This window comes from Oncorhynchus nerka, linkage group LG11, assembly GCF_034236695.1.
Source record: "Oncorhynchus nerka isolate Pitt River linkage group LG11, Oner_Uvic_2.0, whole genome shotgun sequence".
NCBI lineage: Eukaryota > Metazoa > Chordata > Actinopteri > Salmoniformes > Salmonidae > Oncorhynchus > Oncorhynchus nerka.
In genome coordinates, this window is record NC_088406.1 from 43,413,890 (window position 1) to 43,435,090 (window position 21,201).

The 21,201-nt window shown below is 43.2% G+C and overlaps 1 protein-coding gene across 3 annotated transcripts in view; it reads left to right on the plus strand.

Annotated features, from left to right (window-relative positions):
• LOC115136911 (huntingtin-interacting protein 1-like) overlaps positions 1 to 21,201 on the plus strand; it is a 45,260-nt gene that overhangs the window by 6,473 nt on the left and 17,586 nt on the right. For 2 of the 3 annotated variants that reach the window (XM_065024551.1, XM_029672821.2), the window contains exons 2-7: positions 13,577 to 13,640; positions 14,122 to 14,264; positions 15,376 to 15,432; positions 19,458 to 19,538; positions 19,996 to 20,072; positions 20,416 to 20,477. In XM_065024551.1, the coding sequence (XP_064880623.1) occupies positions 13,577 to 13,640; positions 14,122 to 14,264; positions 15,376 to 15,432; positions 19,458 to 19,538; positions 19,996 to 20,072; positions 20,416 to 20,477 (484 nt within the window). Of the gene's footprint in view, positions 1 to 152; positions 236 to 13,576; positions 13,641 to 14,121; positions 14,265 to 15,375; positions 15,433 to 19,457; positions 19,539 to 19,995; positions 20,073 to 20,415; positions 20,478 to 21,201 lie in introns of those variants that run through there. The other variant, XM_065024552.1, reaches the window with a different exon arrangement.

Consider the following 21,201-nt stretch of genomic DNA (forward strand, 5'->3'; position numbering starts at 1 on the left):
GAGCAAGTAAGGCCGGGGAGAGTAGAATGGACACGGAAGGAGAGAATTTGATACCAAATCGGGACACATGTTGAGTTAACGGGCCCACTCCAACACCCTTTCCCTCATAAGCGTTTCTAGATTTCTCCTTTCCCAGTTGTAGACTATTGTGTCGGAAGTTTTTCCAGCGACCCGCTTCGTCTTTGATCTCACAGCCACCCTGCATTTTTCTGAGACTATGGATCTTAGTAAAATGGTAGGTTTCCAGATATCGATTTGTTTTTTTTTGCCATTTAGCATTATTGCGTTAAAGGCGCAACAGATATGCATGTTTATGGTGAGAGCGAACTCATTTGTTACCAGGATAGTTTCTTTAGGAAATGTAAGATACTGCATATGTTCATGTTCGCTCTAAATTCGTTGATGATCATTAAACTATATCGAGGTGGTGTTTTTTAAGTTGGCCGTGTAGGATATGGTTTGTTACAGGATAGTCCAGACTCCAGTCAGATGCATGTTTTTAGTGTAGGCTATAACTAGTATATTGGGCTATAGTTTGCTAACGAATTTCCCTGGACTGATCGGACGTTTCCCCATTTTTTCCCCCCACAGTAGCCGGTTCTCTATAGTCATTAGATAACGTAAGCACGCGTACGTTTTTCACGGTGACTAGAATGTCAACGAGCTATCTGACTGTAGTGTTGTTTTCTTGGACGATAGCGATGTCAGACATACATTTATGGTAGCCCAGCTGCTTTGCAATGTGTGTCATGGTCGGCTAAATACGTTCTAGACGGCTACTGGACACAGCAACTTATCTAGTAATAGGTTGGATTGCACAATCATTAACATAAACAAATTTTAAAAATACGAATCGCCAGGGACATAAGATACAGCGGTACGAATCATACATGATTAGTCCGGTCTAATAATCACTCTTATTGATACACAACCATCACATTTTTATTACAGCAAGAGTGTTATTGCAAATATCATGGGTTATCGTGATAGAGGCTATGCATGCTGTTGTGAATGATTGATCATGAATGGTCTTCAACAGCTGGTGGAGAACATTGATTAGTAATTTGTGAATAGGGAAATCCCCTCAGGGTCAGTTCAACACTGGCAGGACTTGATGTGAGTTCCGGAGCAGGTGTACTAGCAGGGCCAAAGCACCAAAACTGCCCTTTCAGTGCCAACACAGTGTAGGCTACTCTGGCTCTGTATAGAGGAGTGGGGGAAGGGGGCCGATACGAAAAGCATCTCCAGGGGATTTGTGCTCCTTCCTGAAAGCTCATTGGCATGGATGTAGCTGTTGAGGACACACAAGTTTGTTTGTGACAGACACTGGTTGTGATGGGGAAAAAGCTCCTCAGTTGTTCTTGGAAGCAACACCGGTTGCTCAAAGTCATGTTATATGTTATTGGAGCGCTGTTCACTCCTCTGGATCAAACAGACGAAGCCTCAAGGCTGCTCTCCGAGATGAATTCCTCTCTCTCTCTCAGCCAGAGGAAGATGAAAGCCTGCCTGCCACCTGCCTGTCAGTGTTCTCTTAGCTCAGATGCCTCTGCTTTGGTCATTTATGTCATGACCTGAGAGACAACGGTATGAAAACATCAACACTCTTGGCAGATGCAAGAATCAAAAACGGATATCAGATCGTTCTCAAAGGGCCCAGAGAACAGCCTTGTCGTTTACATCTTGGTTATAGGTCCTACTATTGTTGTTAAGGTGAACTAAAACCTAGTCTTGTAAGACTGTATTACATTTCTACAGTGTCATAGCATCTTTATCAAGGTTCATTAGTGTGAATGTGCGTAGAGAAACCACAAATTAATTCAGCTGCAGATGTGCTTGCCCTTTTACAGTGCTTTTATGACGTCAGCACTTCTTCAGGAAGTTAGTTACACTAGTTACACAAAGCAGATAGGAGGCCTTCCTCACAGGACGTTGCACAAAACTGTCTCGACAAAGGAGGCTTGTATGTCAACGTAGCATGGGGTTTAGGTTTTATTATGCTAGCCATGGCCTTTGGACTCCAGGGTCCACACTCTGGCCAGTATTTCTCTTCAACCACCTGCTGTTCTGTCTTCTAGCCCAATCCCCCCAGGAACAAAAGCCTGCTGTCGGTGAGGTCATAGACTTTGACTAGCTCAATGCTGGAGGTTTTGAAGTGATAATGGAGTCTTAATAGACATGAGACAATGAGAAGTAGATGGACAATACAGTAGCATATACCTATTCAGTGGAAAAATATTTAGGCCTACCAGTTTGATTCTGGACAGCTTTATATTCACAGTATTTTGTCATACTTTGGTCATGAGTAAGGTGTTGTGTTTTTTTCTGAGCACATGACCTGACCAGGGAAAAACTCTTGACTTAAACGGGGAGGGACTACCTAAACTTGTCCAAGAAGAACACATTTTCTTTGTGAAACATTTTGCTATGCTAATGCTGCCCTAATGAACACAACCCTGGTCTAATCCATGTTGCCTCTCTGTTCACATAGACAGGAAGAGTGGCCATGCTGGAGGGATTGTCTTGTTTTTCCTTTCCCCACCATGCCAGGCTTTTAGAGGTGTAGAGTGAGTGTTCCATGGGAGCGGATATCGACGTCAGAGATATGAGCAAATTTGTAAAACAGAGGGCCCTTTTTAGTGTGCTGATGTTTTAAAAGGGGCGGAGTTCACACCTGTAGAAATAGTATAACCTAAACCCACTCACTTTTACGCTCTATGGCTTTTGCAGCTTGTTGCTTTTGAGGGACATTAGTAATACAGTTGAAGTTGGAAGTTTACATACACCTTAGTCAAATACATTTAAACTCAGTTTTTCACAATTCCTGACATTTAATCCTAGTAACAAAATTGCCTGTCTTAGGTGAGTTAAGAACACCACTTTATTTTAAGGAATGTGAACTGTCAGACTAATAGTGGAGAGTGGTTTACATTCACTCAATTAGTATTTAGTAGAATTGCCTTAAATAATTTAAGTGGTTGAAAAACGAGTTTTAATGACTCCAACCTAAGTGTATGTAAACTTCCGACTTCAACTGTATGTAGGTTTTCACATTTGCTTCCTAAAAATGTGTATTTTTAAAGTGCATAGTTGGATGACTGTTTTCACACAGTCTGTGTAGTATGACGTAATGTGAAGTGAGTAACTTTTCAGGAAGTGGCAAGTAGTATTTTTAGTTCAAAATATCCATTTAAAGCTATCGTTGTCAACAGGAGAGCATTATTAGTGTCAAACAGCTACAAATGTGTGTCTCTGTCTGTCTTTGGGTAGGGGGGGAAAATTGACCTTTTGGGGCCACTTGGAAGAGGCTGGCGAAGGAAACATTATAAGAGGGGAGCTGGAACTGGAGCTGTGAGGTCTGTTTGGGTTGGCACCGGGTACTAGGCCCGAGGTGGAGGAAGAAGGGAGGAGCTGGGTGCATTTTTCGGCAGAAAGGATATGGGCAGGAAAAAGTGTGCCAAGACAGGAAGCCTGGATGAGCCCCCCCCCCCGTCTCTCTACCACACCCCAGACCTACTGACCCTCTCCCCACCACAGCACCTCCGTGTACAGATGGCGATCCATGTTTCCTGTTTTCATTCTCTGCTGCTTACCCTTTCCTCTTGAGGTGGTGGGCAAGTCTTGGCAGTACCAGCGCAGCAGTGCACCTCCTGTCCACGGTGCCTGACTCTCCTCATACAGTGCATTCAAAAAGTATTCAGCCCCCTTCTATTTTTCCATATTTTGTTACGTTACAGCTTTATTCTGAAATTGACAGGACTGTGTCGAGGCACAAATATCAAGATATTTCTGCAGCATTGAAGGTCCCCAAGAACAGAGTGGCCTCCATCATTCTTAACTGGAAGAAGTTTGGAACCACCAATACTTTTCCTAGAGCTGGCCGCCCCCCAAACTGAGCAATCGGGGGAGAAGGGCCTTGGTGACGGAGGTGACCAAGAACATGTTGGTCACTCTGACAGAGCTCCAGAGTTCCTCTGTGGATATGGGAAAGCCTTCCAGAAGAACAATCATCTCTGCAGCACTCCACCAATCAGGCCTTTATGGCAGAGTCTCCAGACGAAAGCCACTCCTCATTTAAAAGGCACATAACAGCCTGTTTGGAGTTTGCCAAAAGGCACCTAAAGGACTCTTAGACCATGAGAAAAAAGATTATCTGGTCTGATGAAATCAAGATTGACACTTGGTATTCAGGCCAAAGAGTTCAATGTGGAGGAGACCTGGCACCATTCCTACGGTGAAGCATGGTGGTAGCAGCATCATGCTGTGGGGATGTTTTTCAGCAGCAGGGACTGGGAGACTAGTCAGGATCGAGTGAAAGATGAACGGAGCAAAGTACAGAGAGATTCTTGATGAAAACCTGCTCCAGAGCACTCAGGACCTCAGACTGGGGCGAAGGTTCACCTTCCAACAGGACAACGACCCTAAGCACACAACCAAGACAACACAGGAGTGGCTTTGGGATAAGTCTCTGAATGACCTTGAGTGGCCCAGCAGGTCCCGGACATGAACCCGACCAAACATCTCTGGAGAGACCTGAAAATATCTGTGTGGTGATGTTCCCCATCCAACCTGACAGCGCTTGAGAGGATCTGCAGAGAAGAATGGGAGAAACTCCCCAAATACAGTTGTGCCAAGCTTGTAGTGTCATACCCAAGAAGACTCAAGCTTGTAATCGCTGCCAAAGGTGCTTCAACAAAGTACTGAGTAAAGGGTCTGAACTTTGTTATACATTTGCAAAAAAAATGAAACCTGTTTTTAATTTGTCATTATGGGGTATTGTGCGTAGATTGATGGGAAATAAACAATTTCATCAATTTTAGAATAAGGCTGTAACATAACAATGTGGAAAAAGTCAAGGAGTCTGAATACTTTCCGAATGCACGGTATAAGATAACACAAAATCTCCCCTTGTTTCCCCCACCGGTCCCACCCCATAATCGGTGAGTTCATCGTACCGTTCGATCATATGAACGTCACAAGGTTGGCTGTGAAAAATCGGTGAGATCCTGATTTAAAAACATATTTTTTTTAAATGTGTTTTTACTCATTATTTTCTCCAGAAAAAGGAATGCAAGGAATCTAGGAAGAGATGTGGCCAGATAAAAGCACTATTGTGAGAACAGGGAATAGTGTGTGCTGCTTGGCCCCTGCTTGTGTTTTGGTGTGGTTTCAGCACTGGGTGTACAGCAGAGCATCTAAAACACTTATCACCACAGGAAAATCACTCTTCTTCCATGTAGCTTCTTCCATAGGATGGCGCACGATTGGCCCAGCGTTCACCGGATTAGGGTTTGGCCGGGGGTAGGCCGTCATTGTAAATAAAAATGTGTTCTTAACTGACTTGCCTAGTTAAATATAAATTCTAATGTAATGATGGCATCTCCCAAAACTCGTTAGAACCCAGGCTTATTTATTTATACTATTATTTTGATTAGATTGATTGTGTTAATTGATTGATTCAATTGATCATAATTGTTGTTGCACAGGAATAGAGGGTGCCATCTCTAAATACAGATGTTTTTGGACCATCATTAAGTTTATTCTGCTCTTCCACAAGTTTCCTAGAGCAGTGATAAAAAATGATGCGCTGTCGTCATAATCATGTAGTGTCCTAGTACCGATATGTCTGCAGGAGAAATTCCCCATTGTGCCATGGGATGGGCCATTAGTCATGTTCATGTGAAGCATTCAAAGCCATTATTCAAATGTTTTCCTTGGACAAATAACTCCTCAATGTGAGATCGCTGCATTATTAAATGGGCTGTTTTGAAGGCACTGGCTGGGTCCTGCGCAGTACTAGACAACACAGGCTCATGCTGAATCCCAATCCACCCCTGTAGATCTCAAAGGATCTGATAGGTTTAAACAGTATGGTAATTCCTTCACCTTGCCTTCTGATAGGCTGGGTGGAGTTTAAACCATATTGCTCACGCCTATCCTTTAAGATCAACGAATGCGTAGGCCGTTAACGTTTGTTTCTTGACAGTGCCTCTGCCACACAGCCAGGCGACAGGAGAGGCCTCCAGAGGTGTCTGTGCACGACGTAGGTGTGCCCAGTCCAGACTAGTCTGTCTGTGAGGCAAGCCTCATCCTCTGTCTAATCTCCCCCAACACACTCACCACCAGGCTGTTTCACACTTCCTAATTTAATTTGATTTCAGTCATCATCTCACTTCATCGGCTGCCCATACTGCGATGAGATGAGTTAATAGGCCTGTCGATGCCAGCGAGCCGCTCCAACTTCCAGTCCCATTGGCTTGCCAGGAGTCCTGGGCAGCTGACGCTCTCTTTCAGATGAATGACAGTCACGCTGTGGACTAATTGGGTCGTTCCTGTGTGGGAACTGCTTGCACAAGTGCTGGGAGCCTTTCAGCGTTCCTTGGTTTTCAGAAACTTTTTATAAAAACATTTTTTAGGGGAAAATTGGTGTGGGGTTTTGAGTGAAATGTAAGGGTAGATACAAGTGCTATTTTACACTAAACAAAAATATAAATGCAGCATGTAAAGTATTGGTCCCCTGTTTCATGAGCTGAAAATAAAGATCCCAGAAATGTTCCATATGTACAAATTTGTTTACATCCCTGTTAGTGAGCATTTCTCCTTTGCCAAGATAATCCATCCACCTGACAGGTGTGGCATATCAAGAAGCTGATTAAACAGCATGATCATTACACAGGTGAACCTTGTGCTGGGGACAAAAGGTCACTCTAAAATGTGCAGTTTTGTCACACAACACAATTGTCATGTTGACTGCAGGAATGTCCTCCAGAGTTGTTGCCAGGGAATTGAATGTTAATTTCTCTTCCATAAGCTGCCTCCAACATCGTTTTAGAGAATCTGACAGTACGTCTAACCGGCCTCTCAACCTCAGACTACGTGTATGGCGTTGTGTGGGCAAGCGGTTTGCTGATGTCAACGTTATGAACAGAGCGCCCCATGGTGGCGGTGGGATTATGGTATGGGCAGGTATAAATTACGAACACAATTGCGTTTTATCGATGGCAATTTGAATGCACAAAGATACCGTGGCAATATCCTGAGGTCCATTGTCGTGCCATTCATCTGCCGCCATCACCTTATGTTTCAGCATGATAATGCACAGCCCCATGTCACAAGGATCTGTATACACTTCCTGGAAGATGAAAATGTCCCAGTTCTTCCATGGTCTGATGTGCTCTGGATTGACGTGTACGACAGCGTGTTCCCGCCAATATCCAGCAACTTCGCACAGCCATTGAAAACGAATGGGACAACATTCCACAGGCCACAATCAACAGCCTGATTAACTCTATGCTAAGGAGATGTTGCTCTGCATAAGGCACACCAGATACTGACTGGTTTTCTGATCCACGCCATATATATATATCTGTGACCAACAGATGCATATCTGTATTCCCAGTCAGGGGAAAACCATAGATTAGGGCCCTTATTTATTTCAATTGACTAATTTCCTTATATGAACTGTAACTCAGTGAAATTGTTGTTTATATTTTTGTTCAGTATAGAAGATGCTGTAGACTGTATTTGCAGTATTTATATCCAAGTGGAATCTAGATATGAGATATTGTCCTTCGTCCAGTCTCCTCCTAAGCGGTTTTCAATAAGTGTCTCATCCATCCTGCAGTGGATTCTCACAGACAAAAAATGGTGACACTTGAAAAGGGCAAACATTAGCTTGCCTGTGGTCAAATCGTCAGTAAACACAGAGGAAACCACAGGAGACTTTGGTCAGATATATATGGCTCCGTGATGACACACACACACACACACACATCTCTTGTCTTGTGCTTGATTATGTAACAACAGGAGTTCTACCAGTAGCACCAGTGTCCATATCAACCCTGCATGTATGTTTTATTGATTGAAGGCATGGCTAGTAGATTTGAGCATGGTTTGTGGTTCGTCCTCTGCAGGCCTACAAGCTAAGCACAGAGACACGGCTGGAGTGGAATTTAAACCAGGGAGCAGTGTGTGTTGAGAGCCGTTGGCCAGCTCTGCATTCTTCTCTCCTTCCTCTTCAGAAGGCACAGCTGTGACTTAATGAATCGATCTTGTCAATACAACGCCCATCTTTGTCACCTTGAGCTGGGATATGCCATTCGTAATGAGGCTGAGAGAAAAAGACACAAACGTAGGCTATTTTGTCTGCTCTCGTCATGACTGTTGCGCCCCTTGTTTGTGTAATATGTATATGCAGATTGTTTCTATAATCAAAACTGTGTGTGTGTAATATATACACACACAGTTTTGATCATTGTTTCTGTAATCTACATGTCCAAATGAACAAGGTGTCCAAAAAATCACACAATAGCTTCTGGTGGGTACTTTACTCCAACCAAGCATGACCGTGTAGTGTACTATACCTAGGCTATTCCTCTGACTTCCATGGTCAGCAAGTTCTTCCTTCATGTGAAACCAACACACTTCCTGTGCTCCCAGTGAACCACCAGGGAAGTGGACCTGTGATGATTTATCATCCTCTGCTTCCCCTCCCAGAGAGGACTCAGGACATCTGGGGGAAGTGAGATTATTCAACCGGGCCTGTCCTTTTGTGACACTCCCCGCAACCACTCCACTTCAGACCTCCATGTCACTGTTCTTTATCGGAGAACATGCTACATGTGACACGGCTATTCATTTAAAGCAGGGATGGGCACCTGCCGGCCCGCCTATCTTTTGTAGGCCCACAGATGTGTGATCTATATATATATATATATATATCTAGAGCACACATTTTTTGGGGTCTCAATTTACTGATGAGAGTTAGAATAGTAGGATACACAAGCTGCAATTTGGAAATTTGGATGTGCATCTGCAGTTTTTCGCGTTATGTCAGTCAGTCACTCAGTTAGCCACTCAGTTAGCCATGTCAGCTGACATTGGTAAATTATCTGGCTAGACTAAAGCAATCTATCTAATCTTGTTGTAATCATGGTTGAATAATAGACCAGGTTGAGGGGGGGTAATTGATTTTGTTTGTCATTCTCACTCGAATATCATATTAACATGACAAAATGTGTAGAATTGCAGGAAATACACTTAAACTGCATACGTTTCTCTCCGCCCCATTGCAAAATGTGTTGCCCATCCCTGATTTTAAAGGCTCCGAGAAGAGGTGGAGGTGCATAGGGGGGGCTGCCTTTTCCTCTCAGATGGAGGCCAAGATCTAATAGGCCTATCACTAAAGGGGAAATAATGTGGCTCTTTACACAGAAGTTAAAATAATGTCTCCTGATTTGAAATATGACAACCCTGAAGTCAAATGATTATTCTTGGAAGGTATGGAAGGCTTTCTGGGAGTGTGTGTGAGGAATCAGATGTTTACCTTGCAGATGGCTGATGGGGTTGTGATGTGTGTGTGTGTGTGTGTGTGTGTGTGTGTGTGTGTCCTTTTGCATTTGCTCAGCCTTGTTTGTTTAACCCTCTCAGAACTGGAGGTAGGCCACTACCACCGCAAATAACTGGACAAGTGAAGCCCACACTGGGCCAGTTTGCTGAGGATTGCTTTCTTGAATATTCAGAACAAGTAGGCTACTTGTACTTGTAGTGTACAAGTATTCTCTTTTTTGTTACAATTGTTTTATTGTATAAACTCGACAGAAAAAGAAACGTCCTCATTGTCAACTGCATTTATTTTCAGCAAACTTAACATGTAAATATTTGTATGAACATAAGATTCAACAACTGAGACATAAACTGAACAAGTTCCACAGACATGTGATGAACAGAAATTTAATAATGTGTCCCTGAACAAAGGGGGAGGTCAATATCAAAAGTAACAGTCAGTATCTGGTGTGGCCACCAGCTGCATTAAGTACTGCAGTACATCTCCTCCTTATGGACTGCACCAGATTAGCCTGTTCTTGCTGTGAGATGTTACCCCACTCTTCCACCAAGGCACCTGAAGGTTCCTGGAAATTTCTGTGGGGAATGGCCCTAGCCCTTACCCTCCAATCCAACAGGTCCGAGACGTGCTCAATGGGATTGAGATTGGGCTCGTCGCTGGCCATGGCAGAACACTGACATTCCTGTCTTGCAGGATATCACGCACAGAACGAGCAGTATGGCTGGTGGCATTGTCATGCTGGAGGGTCATGTCAGGATGAGCCTGCAGGAAGGGTACCACATGAGGGAGGAGGATGTCTTCCCTGTAATGCCCAGCGTTGAGACTGCCTGCAATGACAACAAGCTCAGTCCGATGATGCTGTGACACACTGCCCCAGACCATGACGGACCCTCCACCTCCAAATAGATCCAGCTCCAGAGTACAGGCCTCGGTGTAACGCTCATTCCTTTGACAATAAATGCGAATCCGATCATCACCCCTGGTGAGACAAAACGGCGACTTGTCAGTGAAGAGCACTTTTTGCCAGTCCTGTCTGGTCCAGCGACGGTGGGTTTGTGCCCATAGACGACGTTGTTACCGGTGATGTCTGGTGAGGATCTGCCTTACAACAGGCCTACAAGCATGCGAAACAGTGTTTAAACTAGAGGTCGACCGATTATGATTTTTCAACGCCGATACTGACTTATTGGAGGAACAAAAAACGGCCGATACCGATTTATTGGAGGACCAAAAAAAGCCGATACCGATTTATTTGTAAGAATGACCATTACAACTACTGAATGAACACTTAATATAATACATCAATAAAATCAGTTTAGCCTCAAATAAATAATCAAACATGTTCAATTTGGTTTAAATAATGCAAAAACAAAGTGTTGGAGAAGAAAGTAAAAGTGCAATATATGCCATGTAAGAAAGCTAATGTTTAAGTTCTTTGCTCAGAACATGAGAACATATGAAAGCTGGTGGTTCCTTTTAACAGGAGTCTTCAATATTCCCAGGTAAGAAGTTTTAGGTTGTAGTTATCGGAATTATAGGACTATTTCTCTCTATACGATTTGTATTTCATATACCTTTGACTATTGGATGTTCTTATAGGCACTTTAGTATTGCCAGTGTAACAGTATAGCTTCCTTCCCTCTCCTCGCTCCTACCTGGGCTCGAACCAGGAACACATCGACAACAGCCACCCTCGAAGCGGCGTTACCCATGCAGAACAAGGGGAACAACAAGTCTCAGAGCGAGTGACGTTTGAAATGCTATTAGCGTGCACCCCGCTAACTAGCTAGCCATTTCACATTGGTTACACCAGCCTAATCTTGGGAGTTGATTGGTTTGAAGTCATAAACAGCGCAATGCTTGAAGCTTTGTGAAGAGCTGCTGGCAAAACGCACTAAAGTGCTGTTTGAATGAATGCTTACGAGCCTGCTGGTGCCTACCATCGCTCAAACTGCTCTATCAAATCATAGACTTAATTATAACATAACACAGAAATACGAGCCTTAGGTCATTAATATGGTCGAATCCGGAAACTATCATCTCGAAGAAAAAAAAAAGTTGATTCTTTCAGTGAAATACGGAACCGTTCCATATTTTATCTAACGGGTGGCATCCATCAGTCTAAATATTCCTGTTGCATTGCACAACCTTCAATGTTATGTCATTATTATGTACAAATCTGGCAAATTAGTTCGCAAAGAGCCAGGTGGCCCAAACTGTTGCATATACTCTGATTCTACGTGCAATGAACGCAAGAGAAGTGACACAATTTCACCTGGTTAATATTGCCTGCTAACCTGGATTTCTTTTAGCTAAATATGCAGGTTTAAAAATATATACTTCTGTGTATTGATTTTAAGAAAGGCATTGATGTTTATAGTTAGGTACACTTGGAGCAACGACAGTCCTTTTTTCGCAAATGCGCACCGCATCGATTATATGCAACGCAGGACAAGCTAGGTAAACTAGTAATATCATCAACCATGTGTAGTTATAACTAGTGATTATGATTGATTAAGTTTAATGCTAGCTAGCAACTTACCTTGGCTTCTTACTGCGTTCGCGTAGCAGGCAGGTTCCTCGTGAGGCAGGTGGTTAGAGCGTTGGACTAGTTAACCGTAAGGTTGCAAGATTGAATCCCCGAGCTGACAAGGTAAAAATCTGTCGTTCTACCCCTGAACAAGGCAGTTAACCCACCGCTCCTAGGCCGTCATTGAAAATAAGAATGTGTTCTTAACTGACTTGTCTAGTTAAGTAAAGGTTAACTAAAGGTGTAAAAAAAAAACACAAAAACGGCAAAATCGGCGTCCAAAAATACAGATTTCGGATTGTTATTAAAACTTGAAATCGGCCCTAATTATTCAGCCATTCCGATTAATCGGCCGACCTCTAGTTTAAACCCTTTACAATGAAAATCTGAAGTTATTTGGCTTTTTACAAATTATCTTTGAAAGACAGGGTCCTGAAAAAGGTTGCTGTCAGTGTGTGTGTGTGTTCTAATGGTTCAGTTAAAGTATGGTGTTTGAAACATTAGGGTTAGGCTTTGATTGCTACATAGACCTGTAGCCTACTGAATGTGTCAACACCTCTTTGGGCCAGGTATCCCGCTAGCGTGCCACTACGACAACATCCGGTGAAATTGCAGAGCGCGAAATTCAAAATACATAAATCATAATATTAAACATTCATGAAAATACAACTGTCATACATCATTCGTTAGCTTACAATCATGGTAATTGAACCACTTTGTCCGATTTACGAAAGGCTTTACGGCGAAAGCATTGCATTTGATTGTCTGAGGACAGCACCCCGCATACAAATGGATTATTAAAAAAATGTAGCAATAAAATTAATCACTTACTGAAGATCTTCCTCTGGTTGCAATCCTAAGGGTCCCAGCTACACAACAATTGGTCATTTTGTTCAATAGAGTCCTTCTTTATATTCCAAAAAGGTCAGTTTAGTTGGGACGTTTGATTCAGTAATCCACTCGTTCAACATGCAGACAAAGGAATCCCAAAAGTTACCGGTAAACTTCGTCCAAACACGTCAATGTTTCTAATCAATCCTCAGGTACTCTGATATGTAAATAAACAATACAATTTAAGACTGAATGTAGTATGTTCAATACCGCCGATAAATGACGAAGTGCTTGCCCTCATTCACACGCGCCACAAGACTCGCGTCGTAATGAGGGACACCCTGGAAAAACTACAATTACTTGTTCATTTTTCAAAAAACAAGCCTGAAACCTTTTATAGACTTGACATCCAGTGGAAGCCATAGGTACTGCAATCTGGGTCCTTTTTGGTTGGAAATTCAATAGGCCAACATAGGAATGGCCTGGGAGCTCAAAAAACACATTTTCCGGGTGGATTTTCCTCTGGTTTTTGCTTGCCATATCAGTTCTGTTATACTCACAGGCATAACTTTTTAACCGTTTTAGAAACTTCAAAGTGTTTTCTATCAAATACAACCAATTATATGCATATCCTAGCTTCTGGGCCTGAGTAACAGGCAGTTTTACTTTGGGCATGTCAGATTATCCAAACTTACAAACACTGTCCCCTAGCTCGTAGAGGTTAACAGTAGTTCACTTTGGCGTCTGCTAAATCATCTAAAAATAAAGAATTTTGTGTGTTCTGTGTTCCTCGAGTGAGAAGTGAAAAGCATTGCCCTGATTTGGTATTTTCTGTTTCTTTCCTCTTTCCCTCCACTTCCCCCTCTGCACAGGCTGTGAGCATCAACAAGGCCATCAACACGCAGGAGGTCGCCGTCAAAGAGAAGCATGCCAGGAATATCCTCCTTGTGGAGTCGGGTGTGTCGCTGTGTGTGTGTGCAGTGTCTGTTAGTTGCGCGAGCGTGTGTGTTGGATAGAATCTGTTTTCCTCTGACTATAGAGAATGGAGAACTGTGTTTATGTTGATTCCCATGGGTTTGTGGAAGCTCTTGAGTGTTCCTTCATGACTCAGGGTTATGTTTGTGCAAAACAAAAACAGTATTGTAACCTGACCGTGGTTGTCAGCCGGGACCAGGCCATTCATTTAGCTATGTGTCTGAGAAAGAGACTGATAGACGGACTGCTCTGTACGGTCTTTCTGTGAGATAAGTTCAGAGATGTGTGAGAGGTTTTCAGCCCCTCTTGAGAGAACAATGGATGTTGAATAGGCAAGCAAAACACCTCTCTGTTAACTCCCCCAGCACATTTGGTCATAGCAGCCTTCGTCAGAGTATGTGTGCCATCTCCTGTGTGTTTCTCCTTGACTGGTTCGTCTCACCCTGTATCCTGGGGACCCACCATGAGAAGGGCGCCCACACCTTCTGGGCGGCGGTCAACCGGCTGCCGCTCTCCAGCAATGCGGTGCTCTGCTGGAAGTTTTGCCACGTCTTCCACAAGCTGCTGCGAGACGGCCATCCCAACGTAAGTCTGAACCCACCAACACAGCCCTGATGGGACACACACCTGGGTCGCGATCTTTAAGGCGTGCAACAGAAAACATTTTGCAACAGAAATTAACATTTGTTATTGGGCAAGACTCTGTAGTCCCTCCCAGTTTCACTCTGTTTTCTTAATGAACACGATCCTGAACATGCTGCATGCCAGGGACATGCGCATCTCTCCGTAGACTTGTGCTCAAGAGGTCTCAAATGAAACATTATTCCCTGTTTATTACTCGGCTGGCTTTGGTTTGAAGCTATGCAGGATAGGGCCAGGGTTGGGCTTGAGTGGGAGACTGACATTCTGACGCTCTGTGATCCCTAAGATCCCACAACACTTATCCCAAGACTAGGGGTATTAACCCTGGTCGCCCTGTCTTAATTCCTAATCCAGCTCTCCTCATCCCCAGCTTCCAATTGGCTCATTTCAAACCCCTCGCTTGTCCTCTCCCCTGCAACTCTTCCCCAGGTCATTACTGTAAATGAGTGAGTGTTTTCCGTTAACTTACCTGGTAAAATAAGGTTTAAGTCAACTAAATATAGGGTCGGTTTCCCGGAAACAGATCAAGCTTAGTTCTGGACAAAAAATATTTAAATGGAGATTCTCCGTTGACCATGCTTTTAGTCCAGGACTAGACTTAGTCTGTGTCCAAGAAACCGGCCCATAGGGAATACCATTTGAGATTTGCACTTAATTCAGAATAGCCGTTAGTCTGGTCCAAGATTTGTATGTGCTGCCTTGCCAAGTCATATTGCATTGTCATGCCAAATGCAAACAGATCTGGGGCCAGGCTACATGGCCTCTACTTTTATGAATATATCCTACTGTACAGTGAGATGACAACTCATCAGTTTAGCCAAATTAACTACAACGCCCCATGCAAATTATCAGCATAGTGCTGTTCACACACCCCCATACACATTCACTTCTGAGCACCCTAGCGATTGCCCAACACACTGGCCTTGAACACACCCACACAATGCATACAGTACAACTTCACATGTAGTGCTCTCTGTTGAATCAGCAACATTCTGAACTTTTGTCTTGTGGCTTCAGCCTTGTCTAAATTCTCTTTCTGTGTCTGTGTGTTCAGGTGATAAAGGACTCGATGAGGAACAAGGCGGACCTCAGTGACATGAGCAGAATGTGGGTAAGGACCAGAACACCGCACCGACGTTTGCCATTAGAGCCCTAAGGCCAGGAAAAGCTCTCAGCCCCAGTCATCATGTCTACCACTCTTAACCGGCAGGCTGGCATGGACACATTGGATGCGTCAGAAATGGCACCCTATTCCCTATATAGTGCACTAAGTTTGACCCTGTTCAGAAGTAGTGCACTATATAGGGTAGGGCTGACCCAAATTAGTCGTTTGGTAGATAAGTTGCAATTTTTGGGGGGTCGAGCAGTAGCGTATAAATATATGTTTATTTTTTTATGGCACATGAGACACATGTCTTATTTGCGCCCATCTCTGTGAACTAATCCATTGTGGAGGCTGCGGGGATGGCACAGTCCAAGAAGAAGGGGTGTGTGGCTAAGATACACAATACACGTCTGTCTCTAGAATGCACGCTCTCCCGACAATTTGTGCACTGTCATTGTTGTGTGATTTGATTGTTAGCGTATATCAATTCCTCATTACATACTGTATATCAGCAGTAGTACATTTACTGTTAATTCCTAGAATTTCGAATCTACAATGTTTGTTCGGTTACGGTAATTTATGTTAATGCATTCAATATTTTAATCCAGTCTTTTTTACCGTTCTCATTGTCGGAGTGGACACGTTGTTTGCAGAGCGCACAACCTATGCTACACTTGTGAGAAAGTAGTTTTTGTTTTATTTCATTCCATTTACGAGTTTTGTTAATTTAGTGATTGTCTTTTTTTTGGAGTGCTCCTGTCAATGTTGAGTAAGGACGTGGGCCTGATTACCCGTAGAAGTAGACCTATAGGCTACCTGGCCTGATTACCCGTAGAAGTAGACCTATAGGCTACCTGGCCTGATTACCCGTAGAAGTAGACCTATAGGCTACCTGGCCTGATTACCCGTAGAAGTAGACCTATAGGCTACCTGGCCTGATTACCTGTAGAAGTAGACCTATAGGATACCTGGCCTGATTACCCGTAGAAGTAGACCTATAGGCTACCTGGCCTGATTACCCGTAGAAGTAGACCTATAGGATACCTGGCCTGCGTGCAAATGTAGGCATATAAATGTGCCCATTTGGGGGTCTGATAGTATTTCTGATTGGCATAACGCACCACCACTAATGACCTGTGGATCTTCTCAGTCATGTTTTCTTCACCTCAAACAGCAAGCAAACAAAGTCTGTTTCTACATTCATTGAGAATGACAGTAGTTCCTCAATGTATTAAACAAATCTTTCCAGCTCTCCTTTTCTCTCCCAGCGTGAAAGGGGATAATGGCATGCTCTGATCCAGTGGAAAATAGTCCTACTGCTTGTCCCCAGTGTAAATGGCCTACAGCTGTGTCTGTCCTGAGCTCACTGGTGCAGGAAACTTTGAGGGCCCTGAATATTTTATACAATGTTCCAAGTTTTCTAGCATGAACTTCAGGCCTGACCAAGTTAATAGTTGATACAATGTTTCTAGTGCATTGCAGACAGGCCATATGTCGCCAATGTGATTTATAGTCTCATTTCATTTTCTCTGGCTATTTCCTACCTGCAGGCTGCAGTGTTATTGGTTGGCTTTATATGTACGCTATTTGTATGTAGTTGACATACTTTTTATGGTTGTATCATTTTCATTTTGAGACATGAAGACGTTATAATAAATGAAATGCAACTGTTAGACAAAAATGTGCATATGAAAACCATAACGGGCACTCAGATCAATTGGCATTCCATAGGGAATATGATGTGATTTAGAACATACGTGTCATGGACAGTGACTGAGGGAGTCAAATCATAATCATCACCACCATGTCATCATTATTATCAGCGTGGTGTGTCCATGCCGGTCTGCTGTCAGTGTTGCCATCGGAGAGACCGACATTCTAATAGGTGACAGACACACAGCAATGTGGTTCTGCTAAACCCGAGTCGGACTACATAACACACGCTGCTGTTATGGTATCCTAATGGTGCTACTGTGTATAAACTATTGCTTTTTGGGGTGGGGTGGGGGGTGGGGGCTGTTTCCATCCAGGTGAATGATTGATTCAGGACTGTTGACTGTTATTTTTACATGAAATAACCACCTTTCAACAAGAGTTGCCTCTGGGTTGCAGCAGTAAAGTGGAAGAAACGATTACTGCTCAGGCATTCAGTGAGTAGGAGGGTGGGGGTAGTAGGGACTAGTCACCTTTTCCTGAAAGTACACTTAGTCGGGTCTCTCTTGGTATTTGCTAATGGGACAAAATATACTAGGAATCTGGGAGAGGGACATTGATGACCAGTGCTGCTTCCTTCCTGTTGTGACATCACATTGAGGTCCCAAGGAAAGGGAAGCGAGAAGAAGCAATTGACTTCATAGCTGGCTATTCAGTTTTTGACACACACACACACACACACACACACTACATCATGTGTGGGTTGACTCATAACCCACAATCCTTGTGGTTATATCTGTTGGCGGGCGGGTTTAAGGTAATTTTAAAATGGTGTGGGGGTCAAGTTGAATAAAGAGAAAATAATACCTATAGATATGAATTGCACTAGAATTATACATAAACTTAAATTGCACAACAATTACACATTTTTTTCCCGTTATTTTAGGCTATCTGGCATTCGTGCGTAAGCAAGCCTAAGCTTTAGGGCCTAACTGTACGCGCGCCTTAGGCCTTCAAATAGGCCTCTGGCACGTCAAGGGAACTAGCCTGCTGTTCAGATGGGTTCAATAGAAACTGAACTCTGGACACTGACTGGAGGTAAATAACATCTCACAGTCTTAATATTAACTCAGAATTAAGCATTACTTACAGTGAAATTGTAAGCAACAATTTGGCACAAGTTGGCAACAATACTTTATTTATCCAGAACAATATTTTATTTCAGTATCTTGAAAGAATGCAAATGTTCAGTCAGCACCTCTACATCTGTATATCTTTATATATGGTCAGTACCAGTCAAAAGTTTGGACACCTACTCATTCCAGGGTTTTTCTTTATTTTGTACTATTTTAGAATAATAGTGAAGACTTAAACTATGAAATAACACATATGGAGTCATGTAGGTAGCAAAAAAGTGTTAAACAAATCAAAATATTTGAGATTCTTCAAAGTAGCCGCCCTTTGCCTTGATGACAGCTTAGCACACTCTTGGCATTCTCTCAACCAGCTGTCTGACTCTTAATGTTGTCTTTCAATAGCAGCACCATATCGCCAAGTGAAATTCTGAGTGTGTAAATATACTTGGCAATAAAGGTGATTCTGATCAGCATCATAAAAGCTGATAAGTATTTCAACCACATACAGTATGCATCAGATCTTATCAGAAACATGTTGGGTTGTTTTCACAGCTTTCTATTTCCTTGCAACCAGTCAAACTGATGCAGTCTTTGTTTTATTTTTAGCTATTTCATTTTCTCCCCAATCCCTAAACATCTTTGCTCTGCGAAGAAGCAGAGATGACAAATAGATCTTTACTGACGTCAACTAGATTTAAACATTCATTCTATCCATTTATGACATTATTCTGGTGAGCATTTTTTGTCTTCTAGGGCAACATATCATGACAGAAGAGAAGCTGCATGTGTCTAGTTATAGATGATAAAAATGATAAGCAGAAACATATCTAAAATCAGGCTAAACTAATCTTGCTCCCCCTGTCAAAAAATTGTTCTGCTGTCTTTGACTGTAGCCTACAATGCATTTTCTATATTGGCGGGTTAGGGTCGGGTGTGGGCCTCAGATTTACACGTTATCACGTAGTCGAGCTCTGCTGATGGGTTAGCAATCACGAGAGGGTGCAGGTGAACAAAGAGCTGACCCGCACACCACTAACACACAGACATACATACTATTGACACACACATACAGTGGAAGACTTTGCAGAAGCAGATCCATTTTCATTCCATGATCAAATTCCTTCTGCAACTAGCGATCCCTTTAGGAAGTCTCCCAAGCCTCTGGAGAAGATCATGTCTATCTCACTTTGATCTGGTCTCTCTCTCCAGTGTCTCACTCCATCTGCTCCCCTCTGCCCTCAGGGTCACCTGAGTGAAGGCTATGGGAAGTTGTGCAGCATCTACCTCAAACTGCTTATCACCAAGATGGAGTTCCACGTCAAAGTGAGTAGTGCCCCAGCCTGTATGACTGACTGACAGACAGACCAGTCTCCCTTCTCTCTCTCTCTCTCATATACCCTTCTCTAGGGGTATTCCTCACACAGACACACGTCTCTAAAACTAATGGCCTTTTAGGAATCAGTAGATCATAGACCGCTAAGCTCGGTGAAATACTGCAGGCAGCAGACTTGGTGTTGCTCTGGAGGTTTTAGACGTTGTTCCTGATTTTTAAATGGAGATGCCTATTGAATTGGGAAAAACCGAGGGTAAATCTCAATTGTATTTCCTTGATTCCTCACGTCCTATCTCCTCATCTCCTTCTCAATGAACATTGTAGCAGAAGACCTTGAATCTTCTCCTCCGATGCGTTTTGAGAAGGCGAGATGAGACTAGGAATCACGGAAATACAATTGAGATTCAGCCCCATTTCTGATATGACTCGTTCTTCTCTCTCCCCCAGAATCCCCGTTTCCCTGGCAACCTTCAGATGTCAAACAGGCAGCTTGACGAGGCGGGAGAAAACGACGTCAACAACTTGTGAGTGTCGCTTGCCTTTGTTGTTCGCACTGAAGCACAGAGGGCTGGATCTATAATGATACATATTCTAATATACCCCCAATGTTCCCTTTGATTATGATTACAGGTGTTGAACATGACAAGAAAATGATAAATCATTTTTGTTATTGCCTTCTATTAGACTCCATATAGAGCATATGACTGTTGTTATATGTATACAAACCAACTCCGGGTCATTGCTACATGGGTCTTACAGCCTCTGTATGTGTGATGTGTAGGCTATGCCTCCACTTTACATGCTGTGAACCCTCGAATCCAACACCTTTGTGTGTGTTTGGTGTGTGTGTGTGTCCTCTCACTACAGCTTCCAGTTGACAGTGGAGATGTTGGACTACCTGGAGTGTGAGCTCAACCTCTTCCTGGGTGGTAAGCTATTTCTCTTTTATATTTATATATAGATGTCATCTGCAACCGCGCGTATCACACACACACAACCTGGTTCTAGCTTTTATATGTCAGGGTCATGTTCATCCGTGCACACAACGGAAAACATTTTGCAACCGAAAACAAAAATGAGCGTTTCTTAAGTCCAGGTAGTCCCTTTTTTTGTTTTTGTTCATTCTCTTCCATTTGAGGCATAATGAACATGACCCTGGTTTTGGCGTCATAGGCTACGTCCCAATAGCCACACTAGCATACCACCTAGAATGTGTGCCCAATACATTGCTTCATTGAAAGTAGCGTACTAGCATGGACATTAAAACAGCTATACAGTACTCTCCTGTCTCCCTTCCACTATAAGCTCTTCACAAAGTAAAGCACATATTTCATCTTCCATTTGTCTCAACATGATTGCCCTTCTGCCTCCGTTTGAACACTCTCAGTAGGACTCATTTCTACCCTGTCTCCTCATGTCACACACACACACACACACACATACACACATACACACACACACAGAGACTCTTTGCCTCCCATCAGGAGAGATGTTTTGCAGAGGCTAAAGCATCACGTCACCCAAGAACTGAGAGCCCTGACTGTGTGTGTGTCAGGGTTTGGCTGCACAGGAAACTACACCTCTGTGTGGAGGGAACGACTGGGTCTGTAGGGACTGACATCAGAGCAAAGGAGATGGAGGGACTGAAAGTGA